The following is an 11,624-nucleotide window of genomic DNA, read 5'->3' on the forward strand; positions in this document are numbered from 1 at the left end:
GAATCTTCTATGTATTGTTCTCATTAACATCCTGGGCAGCTCTCTGTGGAGCATGAGAAAATCATCTTTTCAATGTCCCAAACACGCCAAGTCCCAGCACTTGCGAGGCAGAGGCAGGTGGATCTCTGTGAGATCAAGGCCAGCCTGGTCCATAGAAGAAGCTCTAAAATAGCCAGGACTACACAGAGAAAGCTCTCAAAAAACTGAAAACCCAAAAAGAATAAATTTCCCAAACACATCCGTTTCTACACATTAGCTTTGTGGGGGGAAAAAAATCAAAATAAAGGATGTGGCCTAAGATGTCAAAATAACAGAACATTCTCACTGCCAAAAAGGAATTATCTCAATGTCAAAACAGATTTTAAATATTAAAAAGAAAAAATAGCATCTATGAATGTAAAGCACATAAAAGGTTCTATCTGAATCCCCTATACCCAGGCATGGTGGCGCACGCCTTTAATCCCAGCACTCGGGAGGCAGAGGCAGGCAGATGGCCGTGAGTTCAAGGCCAGCCTGGTCTACAAAGCAAGTCCAGAAAAACCAAGGCAAACAGAGAAATCCTGTCTCGAAAAACCACACACTCAAAAAAAAGATGCACAAAAGGAGCTTCAAATACTGTTTTATCACAGCAAAACAACTCCTGAGTATGTGTGGAAGACCAAGCCTTCACCATTTCTTCCTCACTGAAATAAGCTCCAATTGGAATAGCAGTGTGCTAGTCCTTGGGGAAATCATGATCCGTCCTGCCAGTCACGGTACTCCATCTGTCTTTCCGGTGGCTGAACCAGCAGCAGGAACTAAACCTAGATCTGGGTTCTTCTCAGGTAAGACAAGTAACAAGGCTGTCCAATTTCACTCATCACTTTCCTCTCTGCTTTGGATACCATCAAGAGGACATAAGCACTGCCCAGATCAACCACTACCAAGTCAACTATCCACTTCTGGAAGACTGACTAGTGTGTCGCCACATGCCTTCATAGTGAGCCACTGTTAGCAAATATTCTGTTACTGCCATCCGCAGACCTTTCATGTCAGCTTCATGCTGGAGCGAGTTCTGCTGGGTGCAAAGCTCAGTATCAGTTCTGCAGTTTCCCACACTGAGAGCTTCCAGAAGTCTGTTTTTTAAGTCACAGTCTTCACAGCTAAGCTCTCCATGGCTTTCCATGATTAAACACTGTACAATTTTACTATAAATAGGAATTAACTTATCAAATAAGCTATTGCCTTTACCCTATGATTAAATATTTAATAAAAATTTTATTCATTATCCTTATGCATTACAAATGAAAAGGCAACCCTTTTAAGTGGACTTGTTCTGTAATCATGACTAAAACACTGTCCCTGACCCGCTGTGCCGTCCTGATAGGAAAGAAAGCCTCAGTAGATCAGATGAACAAAGAAAGGTTCATGATCCCACAGGTCACACTGACCACACCTGAAGCCTTGGCAACCATGTCCCTAACAGGCCCGTAGGTTTCAACAGCAGCTCCCCAGAAGATGCTGCTGTTTTGTGAGGTTGTAGATTTTCTGTAAGGTGGAGGCAAGCTGGAGGAAGTTGAGTTGGTGAGGGGTGGGGCTTGAGGTTTATACCCCACCTTAGAACCCCCTCTACCTGGTCCCCCAGTTGCCCCTGCTCCCACTGCTACAGCTGCAGGCTGCTCCTGCCACCACACTTTCTCCATGTTGGACTAAACCCTCCTCTCTCAACCATGAGACAATTTCTTCCATTGCCAAGTTGTCTGCATCAGGTATTCCATCAAAGCCATAAAGGAGCCAATAACCACACACACAAGTTCCTTAACACCCGGCTCCCCACAGTGTTAACTAAATGAGTCAACGAGAACGAAGGGAATGAAGCAGCTGTTTCACATAACCATCAAGGTAGAGATCAATGTAGAAAAAGGGAAATAAACGGTATCTGAGGCCAACCAGAACAGGCCCGAATTGCACTAGTCAACAGCACTCACTAGCTATGTAACTATGGAAACGGCTTGTTGTTATGATAAAAAAACATAACAAAGGCTAAGAATGTAGCTCAGTGACAGAGCACTTGCCTAAAGTGCATGGGGCTCTAATGGGCGGGGGCGGGGGCGGGGGTGGGGGGGGGGATGGGGACTTGAGTGAGCCAGTGAGTAAAACTTGAAGTAAGAAAAGGAAAAGGCCCCTCGGCTCCGCTCTGGGTGCTCCAGGTGCTCGCCCGCCACAGAGCCACATCGTCTCTTCCAAGCAGCACGGCCACGGACGGCTCCAGAACTCCACATGGCTCTTCGGCACATGCTTGCTTTGAAAACAGGCCACAAGTCACTGGAAAGTCACAACCCGTCCATTGAGGGCCATCTGAAGATGCTGTGGCATTCGCTCGCATTAGGCAAGAAATGCACGTAAGGTCTTCCTTCACGGTCGTGCTAGTCCCGCGAGACCTGCTCAGCGTCAGGATGACAAAAATCCAAGTGTCTGTGATGTCATTTAAAAGTTCAACGAGACGACAGCATGAGAAAGGCTCTTTAGAAGAAAAGTCCCAAGGTCTTTGCTGAATACATCCATATCTAAACACACACAAAAAGAAAAACGGTTAGTTTTTCCTCCCCTCAAATTATATTTCTGACATTTTCTGTCTACAATTGTGATATTTCCTAAATCAAGCATGCCAAGCAGAGTTTCTGATATGAACACTTAACTGTACTTTAAAACTTAAGATTCAGCCATGATTTGACATAAACTCTGAAAAATGCTTCGGCTGATACACTCAGAAATCATAGTGTGACTTGCTGAGCACTGAGTATGTGACAACCACCGTACCTATTACTTCCCCTCTCTTATTTCATGCAGCATTTCCATGACACCATGTAATAAATACTGTTGTTATCCTCACTCCATAGGTGAGGGCTGTGAGGTGCCAAAATATAAGCTCATCTACTATGACTAATAAATAGGATACAGGGGCTGGAGAGATGGCTCAGTGGTTAAGAGCACTGCCTGCTCTTCCAGAGGTCCTGAGTTCAACTCCCAGCAACCACATGGTGGCTCACAACCATCTGTAGGGGGATCTGAATCCCTCTTCTGGTGTGCATGACAACAGAGCACTCATATACATAAAATAAGTAAATAAATATTTTTAAAATACTTAAATAGTACTATTAATCTAGGTCTGTGTGACTTCAGTGAGTGTATTCTTATTACTCTAACACATCTTTATTAAAAATGAGAAGAACAAGTTAGTTACATATACAATTATTTCCACAAATTTGTATCATATTCCAGTGGCTGGAGAGATGGCTCAGCAGTTGAGAGTACTGGTCCAGAGGACCCGGGTTCAAATCCAGCACCTACATGGCAGCTCACACTGTCTGTAACTCTAGTTCTTAGGGCTACAGCCAATGCATATAAAGTAAAATTAAACAAAAACTGAAATATATATATATTGGAATACATATATGTGTATATATTCTAAAAATAAACTGTGAACGGTGTTAGAGTAAGGGGCATGAACTAATTGCCTTCAGGAGAATAGCAAGAATGCCAAGCTAAAGCTACAGACTCCAGGCGAAAGAACCAGAGTAACCGCCGCCACATCATACCTTCACCGACGCCACTCGGCCAGCAGCCGTCCGTCACCCTGGGCTTGTCCTGGGCATCACAATTCAGGTTCTTTCCTTGCTTCATCGGACTCATTTTTCTGATGGATCCCAAAGAGTACTTTTCCAACTAACAGGAAGTTGAAGACTAATGTTCTTAACAAGGAGGTAATCCATGAAAATCCACTCCGTGTAACCCAGAACTGCACTTCTTAGTATTACAGATCAGTGTTAAACATAAATAATACTCAACTCTCAACAGTCAGGAAGGGGAGGCTTCCCTCCGGCAGAGCACTTGCCTAGCACGCGTAGGGCCCCGGGTGCAGTCTCTAGCACCACAGAAAAAGGGAAAAAAGCATTCAGTTGGCCTATCATTAGTCAGAGGTATTCTGGAGGGTTTAAAATTTCACATACAACACATACTTGTTTACATAAGCATCAACTATCTCTCAGTCATATGAATTTATTACCTATTCAAAAGTTAAACACTTAACGGTGTCTCTAGCATTTTAATGTACCGATCATTAGTGATAGAAGAATTTATAATAAATACAGAGTTAAATTGGAAGGATATGCAGACATAAAGGAGCTCTGATGTAACGCCCCACTGTACCAATGAAAGTCAGTCACGGCCTCATCTGTTACTGAGTGTCACTGCAGCAGGGTTTCAGAACCTTCACCAGAAATCGGCACTTTAAGAAGCCAACTGGGATTCTGGATCTCCTGAGACAATGTAAACAGTTTATTTGCTCTTTTTTACAAAGCTTCAAAAAAGTGTTGAAGTCTATAGTTTTTCACTGACTTGGTGATTACATACTAGTCAGAAATCCTGATGAGCATATAAAATTGCCTAAGCCTAACTTTTTTCTTTGGGGGTGGGGAGGGGAGGAGGGGACAGGGTCTCACTATGTAGCTGGCCTGGAACTTGCTATGTAGGGCAGACCTGCCTCGAACTCATAAAGATCCGCTTGCTCCTACCTCCTAAATGCTGAAATTAAAAGTGTGTGCCACCATCCTGGATGACTTGCTTAAACATTAGTGAATTATAATCTAATTAACGTTTCCGGTTAGCTACATAAAATCATCACACCATGGAATCTGTAAGAGAAAACAATAGATGCCTTAATATTAAAAAGACTAGAAATCAGGGCACAGTCCACGCCTGCAATCCTAGCACTTGGGGAGGCAGAGGCAGGCGGATCTCTGTGAGTTCGAGGCCAGCCTGGTCTACAAAAGCAAGTCCACGACAGCCAAGGCTACACAGAGAAACCCTGGGGGGGTGGTTGGGAGGGGGAGACGACACTCAATCTGCTTAGTGACAAGGGCGAAGACTGAAAAGGCATTGCAGGGAGTAAATGCTCCGCCTGGAATCCCCCTGGCATTCGGCGTTCCTGCTTGAGTTTTACACCATGAGAAGTCCGCATCCTTCAGCTACGAGGCGAGGAGCGAGCCTGGGACCCTCGGGTCCACACATACTCTACCTATACTCACCCTTCTCCAAGCTTCTCTAAGACATCAAACACTTCTTCCGGCTGCTTGGTTAAACTATCTTCATCCAACTTTTTCAGCTGCCTGTAGATGAAGGAATATAAAACATAAAATGTGTCTTACCTGCAACTAAAAAGTAAAGTGTACTGTATTTTACAATGACTGTTCTAGGACTTGCTCTACAAAGTCTAATTCCACTGCTAGTAACGAACAGTTAAAGCAAGCTATGCCTTTTTTGTTTTTAAAGTCAGGCTCTCCCTATTGTGAGCCAGACTGGCATCAAACTCACCATTCTCCTGCCTCCGTCTCTCCCATGCATGCTAGGAGTATAGGTGCACACCACCATATCTGGCTCTTTTACGGACACTAAGAGGCTGCTCTGCTGGATGGATTATACATTGCTGGGTCACCCAATGAGCACATTCTTGACCAGAAGGTGAGGGGCTGATGACAGAAGCTGCCCTACAGTGATCCAGATTGCCTAAATTTCTCTATGGTTGGAAAACTTACGGAAAATAAAGTATCATTTGACTGGAACGCTATAACATAGAGTCAAACATTAGGTAAATTAATTCTATGAATTTAAATGGCATAGCTATCTCTTCAAAAAAGGTGTTTAATATAAAACTGCATATTTAAGCCTCAATTGAGCTAGCTGACCCTCTAGTGGAAAAGTTTTGGTCATCTGGTCTACCCAACTAAGTTCTATAGGTAACACAGAAACAAGAAGTAGAAAGCAGACATTTATACAGAAGCAAAACTACAAGCTAACTTGTCAACAGGGAGGAATTTAAACACTCTCACTAAGACCCTCACTACCATGATCAGCCATGTATCTTTCACAAGTGCCAAAAGTCAAATGGGCCACTCACCACTTCTGAACAGTTCAAATTCTGCAACAATGCTAGAAAATCATAATAAACTGGGGAGGTTTTAAAGCAACATTTCAAATGTAAAACTCTGAGACCTCTAATAAAACACACTAACAGACTTAAAGAGTGTGCTGTGAAAACAATGTGAGTGTGTGTGTGTGTGTGTGTGTGTGTGTGTGTGTGTGTATGTGTGTGTGTGCTCTACACAATGGTTTCCTGAAACTACAAAAGACAATTTAAAAAAAGACAGCTCAGGAAATGGTGAAATATGGACGCAGTCACACTATGAATTTCTTGTGCAGAAAATGTCTTGAACTATCTGAATAATACCAATTCATAAAAGAAATTACTTTAAATAAAAATAGAAAAATGAGAAGAATATAAAGTTAAGGGGGAAAAAAAAGCCTGACCACATGAAGTACAACCAGCAGCAAGCCCTGACCTCAAAAGGCCAATCCTGCAGAGTTCCACACAGAAATGCAGAACCACAGAAAGCTAAAGCCTTGACTGGAACACCGGCAAACACACTGACTACACTGACATTTGAAGAGTCAAAAGATCCTAAAATTGAAATCCCAATGACTTCATAAAAACTCCCAACTTCAGAACAAAAGGGCTGAAATGAAACTCCTCTTAAACTTCAGAAGTGATATTTCTACAAACTCAGAAATGAAAACCAACAGCTCCTGTGCCGGGGGTTTTTTGGTAAAACTCCAATCATAGCTGAATAAACAATAGACAATACCTCATTCATCAAGAATAAACTCTTATAAACAGCTTATATAAAGGAAGGTCTGATTCTCTTTCAAGTGGTGACTCTTATAGTTTAACAAAAGCAAAAGTCACTATTTCAGAGACCACAGAGTAACAAAGGAAACTGCCCAAGCCCTAAGAGACAGTTGCAAGACTTGATAACACTCAGACAGACAAACTTAAACAACCACTCACACGCCTCTTTTAAACAACTTACATGGGAGTTTTGTTTTACACCTAGACTTTTTTAACACTTAAAACTAAAGGAAACTTCGCTATCTCTAGTACCAAATAAATGGATCAACCAATGTGGGGGGGGGGGCTCAATCACGTGGCCTCGAATAGCAATCTCTGTTCTCGGTGTTATCAAAGTAGAATTTATTTATTTATTTATTTATTTATTTATTTATTTATTGAGACAGGGTTTCTCTCTGGAGCACTGGCTGTCCTAAAACTAGCTCTATAGACCAAGTTGGCTTCAAGCTTAGAGTTTCGCCTGCTTCTGCCTTCCAGAATGCTGGGATTAAAAGCATGTACCACCACACCTGGCTCAACATTGTTAGAATTCTCATCATTGTTAAAATCGTTTCTAAAATGCTAACTAGTAGGTTATCAACAAATACTATGTCCGTGAAACATCTGCTAAGTGACTGAGTCGTGAAGGACTATTACCCAAACGGCCTGACCGTGGTGACCTATGGTGATGAGTTCACTCAGCTGTCACACCCTAGGCCAATTTTTACTTGCTCACAATGAACAGGCCTGGCCAATACAATTGCACACACCAGGTGTTGGTGATGGCCATCTCCTAAGTCAGCCGACGTGAGAAGGACCAGCATCTCAGGAATGCACCGTAGGCCTTCCACTACACCATTACCCAATAGCAACTTACATTCTAAAGTCACTAACTCCTGCACGACACCAACTGACCCGTCATTAGTCCCTGAGTCACACACAAGACCATTTCCTACATCGACTACTGGGATGCACACCATCCAACCCTGTCAAGAAGACATCTGTAGCTTTTCAAATACAAGAAATGTTATGAAGTGGCCGTCCGGATGTGGCTAGCTCTCAGTCACCTAGCCCATCTCGATGCTTTTTATGCATATTTATCCCTCTCACAGACTTTACAGAATACAACAAATACAAAAGATAAACTGAAACATTTTAGTAGCAAAGCTGTCAAGTCCAGTGGCTCCTGCCTGTAATCTCAGCATTCATGAGGCTGAGGCAAGAGGATTGTAGTGAGTTTGAGGCCAACCTGAGCTACAGTGTGAGTCCTTGTCTCAAAACAAGAAAGTAACTGAATTAACCATGCCCCCTCCTTCCTGTGAATATTAAGATTCTAACTCAGAGAACCTCAGAATGTGAGATTGTATCTAGAGAGAAGTGACTTTGAAAGCGGAAGAGATGAGGGCACAGACAGATACGAACGAAGATGTGGGAGATGGGTGGCCATCTGTAAACCAAAAAAAAAAAAAACCAAAAAAAAAAAAAAACGGTTGGGGGTGGTGTCAAATGCCTTTAATCCCAGCACTTGGGAGGCAGAGGCAGGCCGTAAATTCCTAGTCTACACAGTGAGTCCAGGACAGCCAAGGCTACACAGAGAAACCACGTCTCGAAAAACCGAAAGAAAGAAAGAAAGAAAGGAAGGAAGGAAGAAAGAAAAGAAATTTCTATTGCTTAAACCATCCATGTGTGGTGCCTATTATGGAAATCCAAACTAGTTAGTTCTGATAATAAAATATGGCAGCCACTAGAGACAGCATCAATCACCCAAGGAGTCGGTCCTGCAACAGTCTTCTCTTATACTTTACTACAGTTCTCAAAAAAGTCACCGTGCTGTGGTGGTGCATGCCTTTGAGCCCAGCACTTGGGAAGCAGAGGCAGGCAAACTCTGTGAGTCTGAGGCCAACCTGGACTACAGAGTGAGTTCCAGGACAGCCAGGACTGTTACACAGAGAAACCTTGTCTCAAAGGAAAAAGAAAAAAAAAGAAAAACAAAAAAAAGAAAAACAAAAAATGAGCAAAGTCAAAACAAAACAGCAACAAAACTCACCTCTGCCCACACTCGCGAACACAGAAAAAGGAAAACTCAAATTCCCAACTCTCATTTTAATTAAATGAAGGTTTGGGGGAAAGGAACCAAAGAGAAAGAACAAATTTAGTGATTACTGAACTACAAATACACAGGAACTATCTGGTAAGAACCAATGTTACCAACGTTGCAGGTAACTTCCAGAGAGCCCTCAGAGTACAGAAGTCAAGAGCAAGGGTTTGGGCTACAATCACCAGACAATAACATCCCAACGCTGCCTCTTACTAACTACCGAGCAGCTACCAAATGACCTGCCTCTCTGTGGCCTGGCTTCGTCATCTGTGAAAGAGGGATACAAGGATGTCCTCCTTCTATGACAGTTGGGAAGGTCAGTGAGTCCCTAAGTTGTTCCATTTCAAAGTGTCATCTTCACAAGTTCGAAAGTGTTCCAACACCAGCCATTTCATATGGTTGAACAGGCGAGATGGAAAGCAATTAAAACGGTGCCTCCTGTCAGCGCTCTCTGGGTGTAAATGAATACTTAATGCTATACAGTCTCAGCACACCGCACTAAGTGAACTGTGAGCCCATCTCGACAAGCCATTTGTTTTATTCCATGTTTGTGTACTTCCAACAACCCCCCACCAAGAGCGCTGCCAGGCTGTCAATCCGCCCCCACACACCTCTAGGTTGCCGGGCTTTCAAGTCTCCCCTTCCCTCCCCCCCCCCCGCCCCCGCCACTCCCATCCCCCCACCCCGGCCTTCACCTCTGGTTGCGGGGCACTCCCTTACTCTGAACACTTCCTATTTTAGTGCTCACTCTGCTGCAGGAAGTCTAATGTCTTCTCTGTGAAACCCAAGTTTTTAGCGGCCTCTGAGAGGAGTACAATTCCCTCAGGCTCTAGTGCGCTCCTTTTCTCCAGGTGAGGGGGAGTGGCCCAACACACACAACAGCCAGTCCAGGAGTTGAGACTTCCTAGAGTCAGTCAGTCACCTTTATCTCGACCCAAAACAACTCCAGATACTTCTAGAATCTGGAGCAGATAGCATCGAAACAGAATCGAAAAGAACAAAGTCTGGCTGGACCTACTGTGTCTAAACTCTATCTATTGGACCTCAGCTTACTCATCCTCAGCAATTTTCTTTCCTCATCTACGTCCCGTCCCAACTTTGGGTTTTGGAAGGCTGAGAAGGATATGAAGAAAATTAGGCAGACACTCGGGACATCAGCAGTAAAGGCCATTCCCGCCACCAGTACCGTATCATCCGCAGCTCCACATGGGGAGGGGGAGACACCCCCGCAACACCACCAGCCTCCCTCCACTACTAGACTCACGAAACACTGTTTCTCCATTAATGCAGTTAGGAGCAATGACTTAGGACAGGACCACCAAGACACAAAATTCCCACTTCGTCTCTTGCTAGCTATGGGACCTCCAGCTAATTTTTCTAACCACTTCTGCCTCAGAAGCAAAGCAACAGATTTTTTTCCCCTCATCGCACAGTCTGTGGCACTCAGGACCCTCTCTGTAAGTCCTCGCTTATCGGAGCCCACGCGGGTTCGCTCTCACCCGGCCTCAGCATTCGCCCTTACGTCCTCGAGTCCTTTCTTGGGACGCTTTCCCCGGCCGTCCGCAGGTGTCTCCCTGACTTGTCCGCACGATGCCCAGAGATTGCTCCCTCTTAAACCAAACCACTTCTGTGCCGGCCAGTGGATGCTCCCGCACTCAGCAGGTGCGCCTGCAGCCGGGTCGCCAGCCTCGCGGGTCCCTCTGAGCCCAGGACTTGCACACAGGTGTCCCCCCCGTCCCCTCCGCAAGTTCGCGCCTTCCCTTCCCACCCAAATTTCTTCCTCTCAGGCCACGACCCCTCACCTTCGAGGCGGGTTCCTCAGCTGCACCGTCTCCATGGCGCCGCCGGCAGCCGCCCAGACTGCCTCAATGCTCCATCCTCCCTCCTCCCGGAGCCCGCCCCGCAAACCCTCCCACACTTCCGCTTTCCGCCCCTACCGGAAACGGGAGGGGGCCGGGCTGATTGGCGTGTGTCACGTGGTACTGTGGCGCGCGGATACAGAAGTCTCTCGGGCGGCCTCTGTTGGCGCAAGTGTTAGCGACACCCTCTCCTTGATTTGCCTTGGGTCTGAATGCTTTAAGCCTGACTGCTTGAGAGGGCTCCCCAATTTTTCAGATAGTGAAGCTATTAGCAAAGCATGGGCTTGATAAAAATTGAGTTCTTGCCAGGAGTGATGGCGCACGCCTTTAATCTCAGCACTCAGGAGGCAGAGGCAGGGGGATCGCTGTGAGTTCGAGGCCAGCCTGGTCTACAAAGGGAGTTCAGAACAGCCAGGGCTACACAGAGAGACCGTGTCTCGAAAAACTAAACAAAACAAAACAAAAAAATTTGAGTTCTTGTTAGGGCCAAAGGGAAAAGCCTCAAGCACTCTGTAAACTAGGGAGCATTAAAGAAACCACCCAAATGTCTGCTCCATGATTGTGGAGGTTTTATTATAGATGAGAGACCAGCCAGAGTTATCTAGATGTGTCCAGAGTAGAAAGAAAGAGCAGCCTGACCGTGACCAGGAATATTTCTTTGAGGGTTTGGGGGGGGGGGGCACAGAGAAAATAGCAGAGAGAATAGCGGGGTGGGTGGGGAAGTGCTGTTAGCCCTGCGTGGTGGCTCAGGCCTTTAACCCCATAACTCAGGGGGCAGAGACAGTTGATCTCTGAGTCAGAGGCCAGGCCAGCCGGGTCTACAAAAGGAGTCCAGGACAGCCAGGGCTGTTACGCAGAGAAACCCTGTCTCGAAAAACCAAAAGAAGAAAAGAAAAACCTTGCTGTTATTAGCAGAATTGCTGCAGACCGGAGTGAGCTAGCTGTAATCTGGGAACAGCCTGGG

General features: G+C 45.1%; 1 protein-coding gene and 1 long non-coding RNA gene across 2 annotated transcripts in view; both read right to left on the minus strand.

The window, feature by feature from the left end:
* STK4 (serine/threonine kinase 4) overlaps window positions 1-10,753 on the minus strand; it is an 89,266-nt gene extending 78,513 nt beyond the window's left edge. The window contains exons 1-2 of the mRNA XM_084774425.1: window positions 10,604-10,753; window positions 5,067-5,147 (exon numbers count right to left, since the gene is read on the minus strand). Of these exons, the coding sequence (XP_084630551.1) occupies window positions 5,067-5,147; window positions 10,604-10,638 (116 nt within the window). The 5' untranslated portion in view covers window positions 10,639-10,753. The remainder of the gene's footprint in view (window positions 1-5,066; window positions 5,148-10,603) is intronic.
* LOC311593231 lies at window positions 1,980-3,170 on the minus strand. Its single transcript, XR_014777620.1, has 2 exons — window positions 2,679-3,170; window positions 1,980-2,546 (listed from the first exon to the last, which is right to left on the minus strand). It is a non-coding gene; the product is annotated as an uncharacterized lncRNA (long non-coding RNA).
* Window positions 10,754-11,624: the final 871 nt, after the last annotated feature.

This window comes from Acomys minous (assembly GCF_964271855.1).
Source record: "Acomys minous genome assembly, chromosome: 3".
Lineage (NCBI taxonomy): Eukaryota > Metazoa > Chordata > Mammalia > Rodentia > Muridae > Acomys > Acomys minous.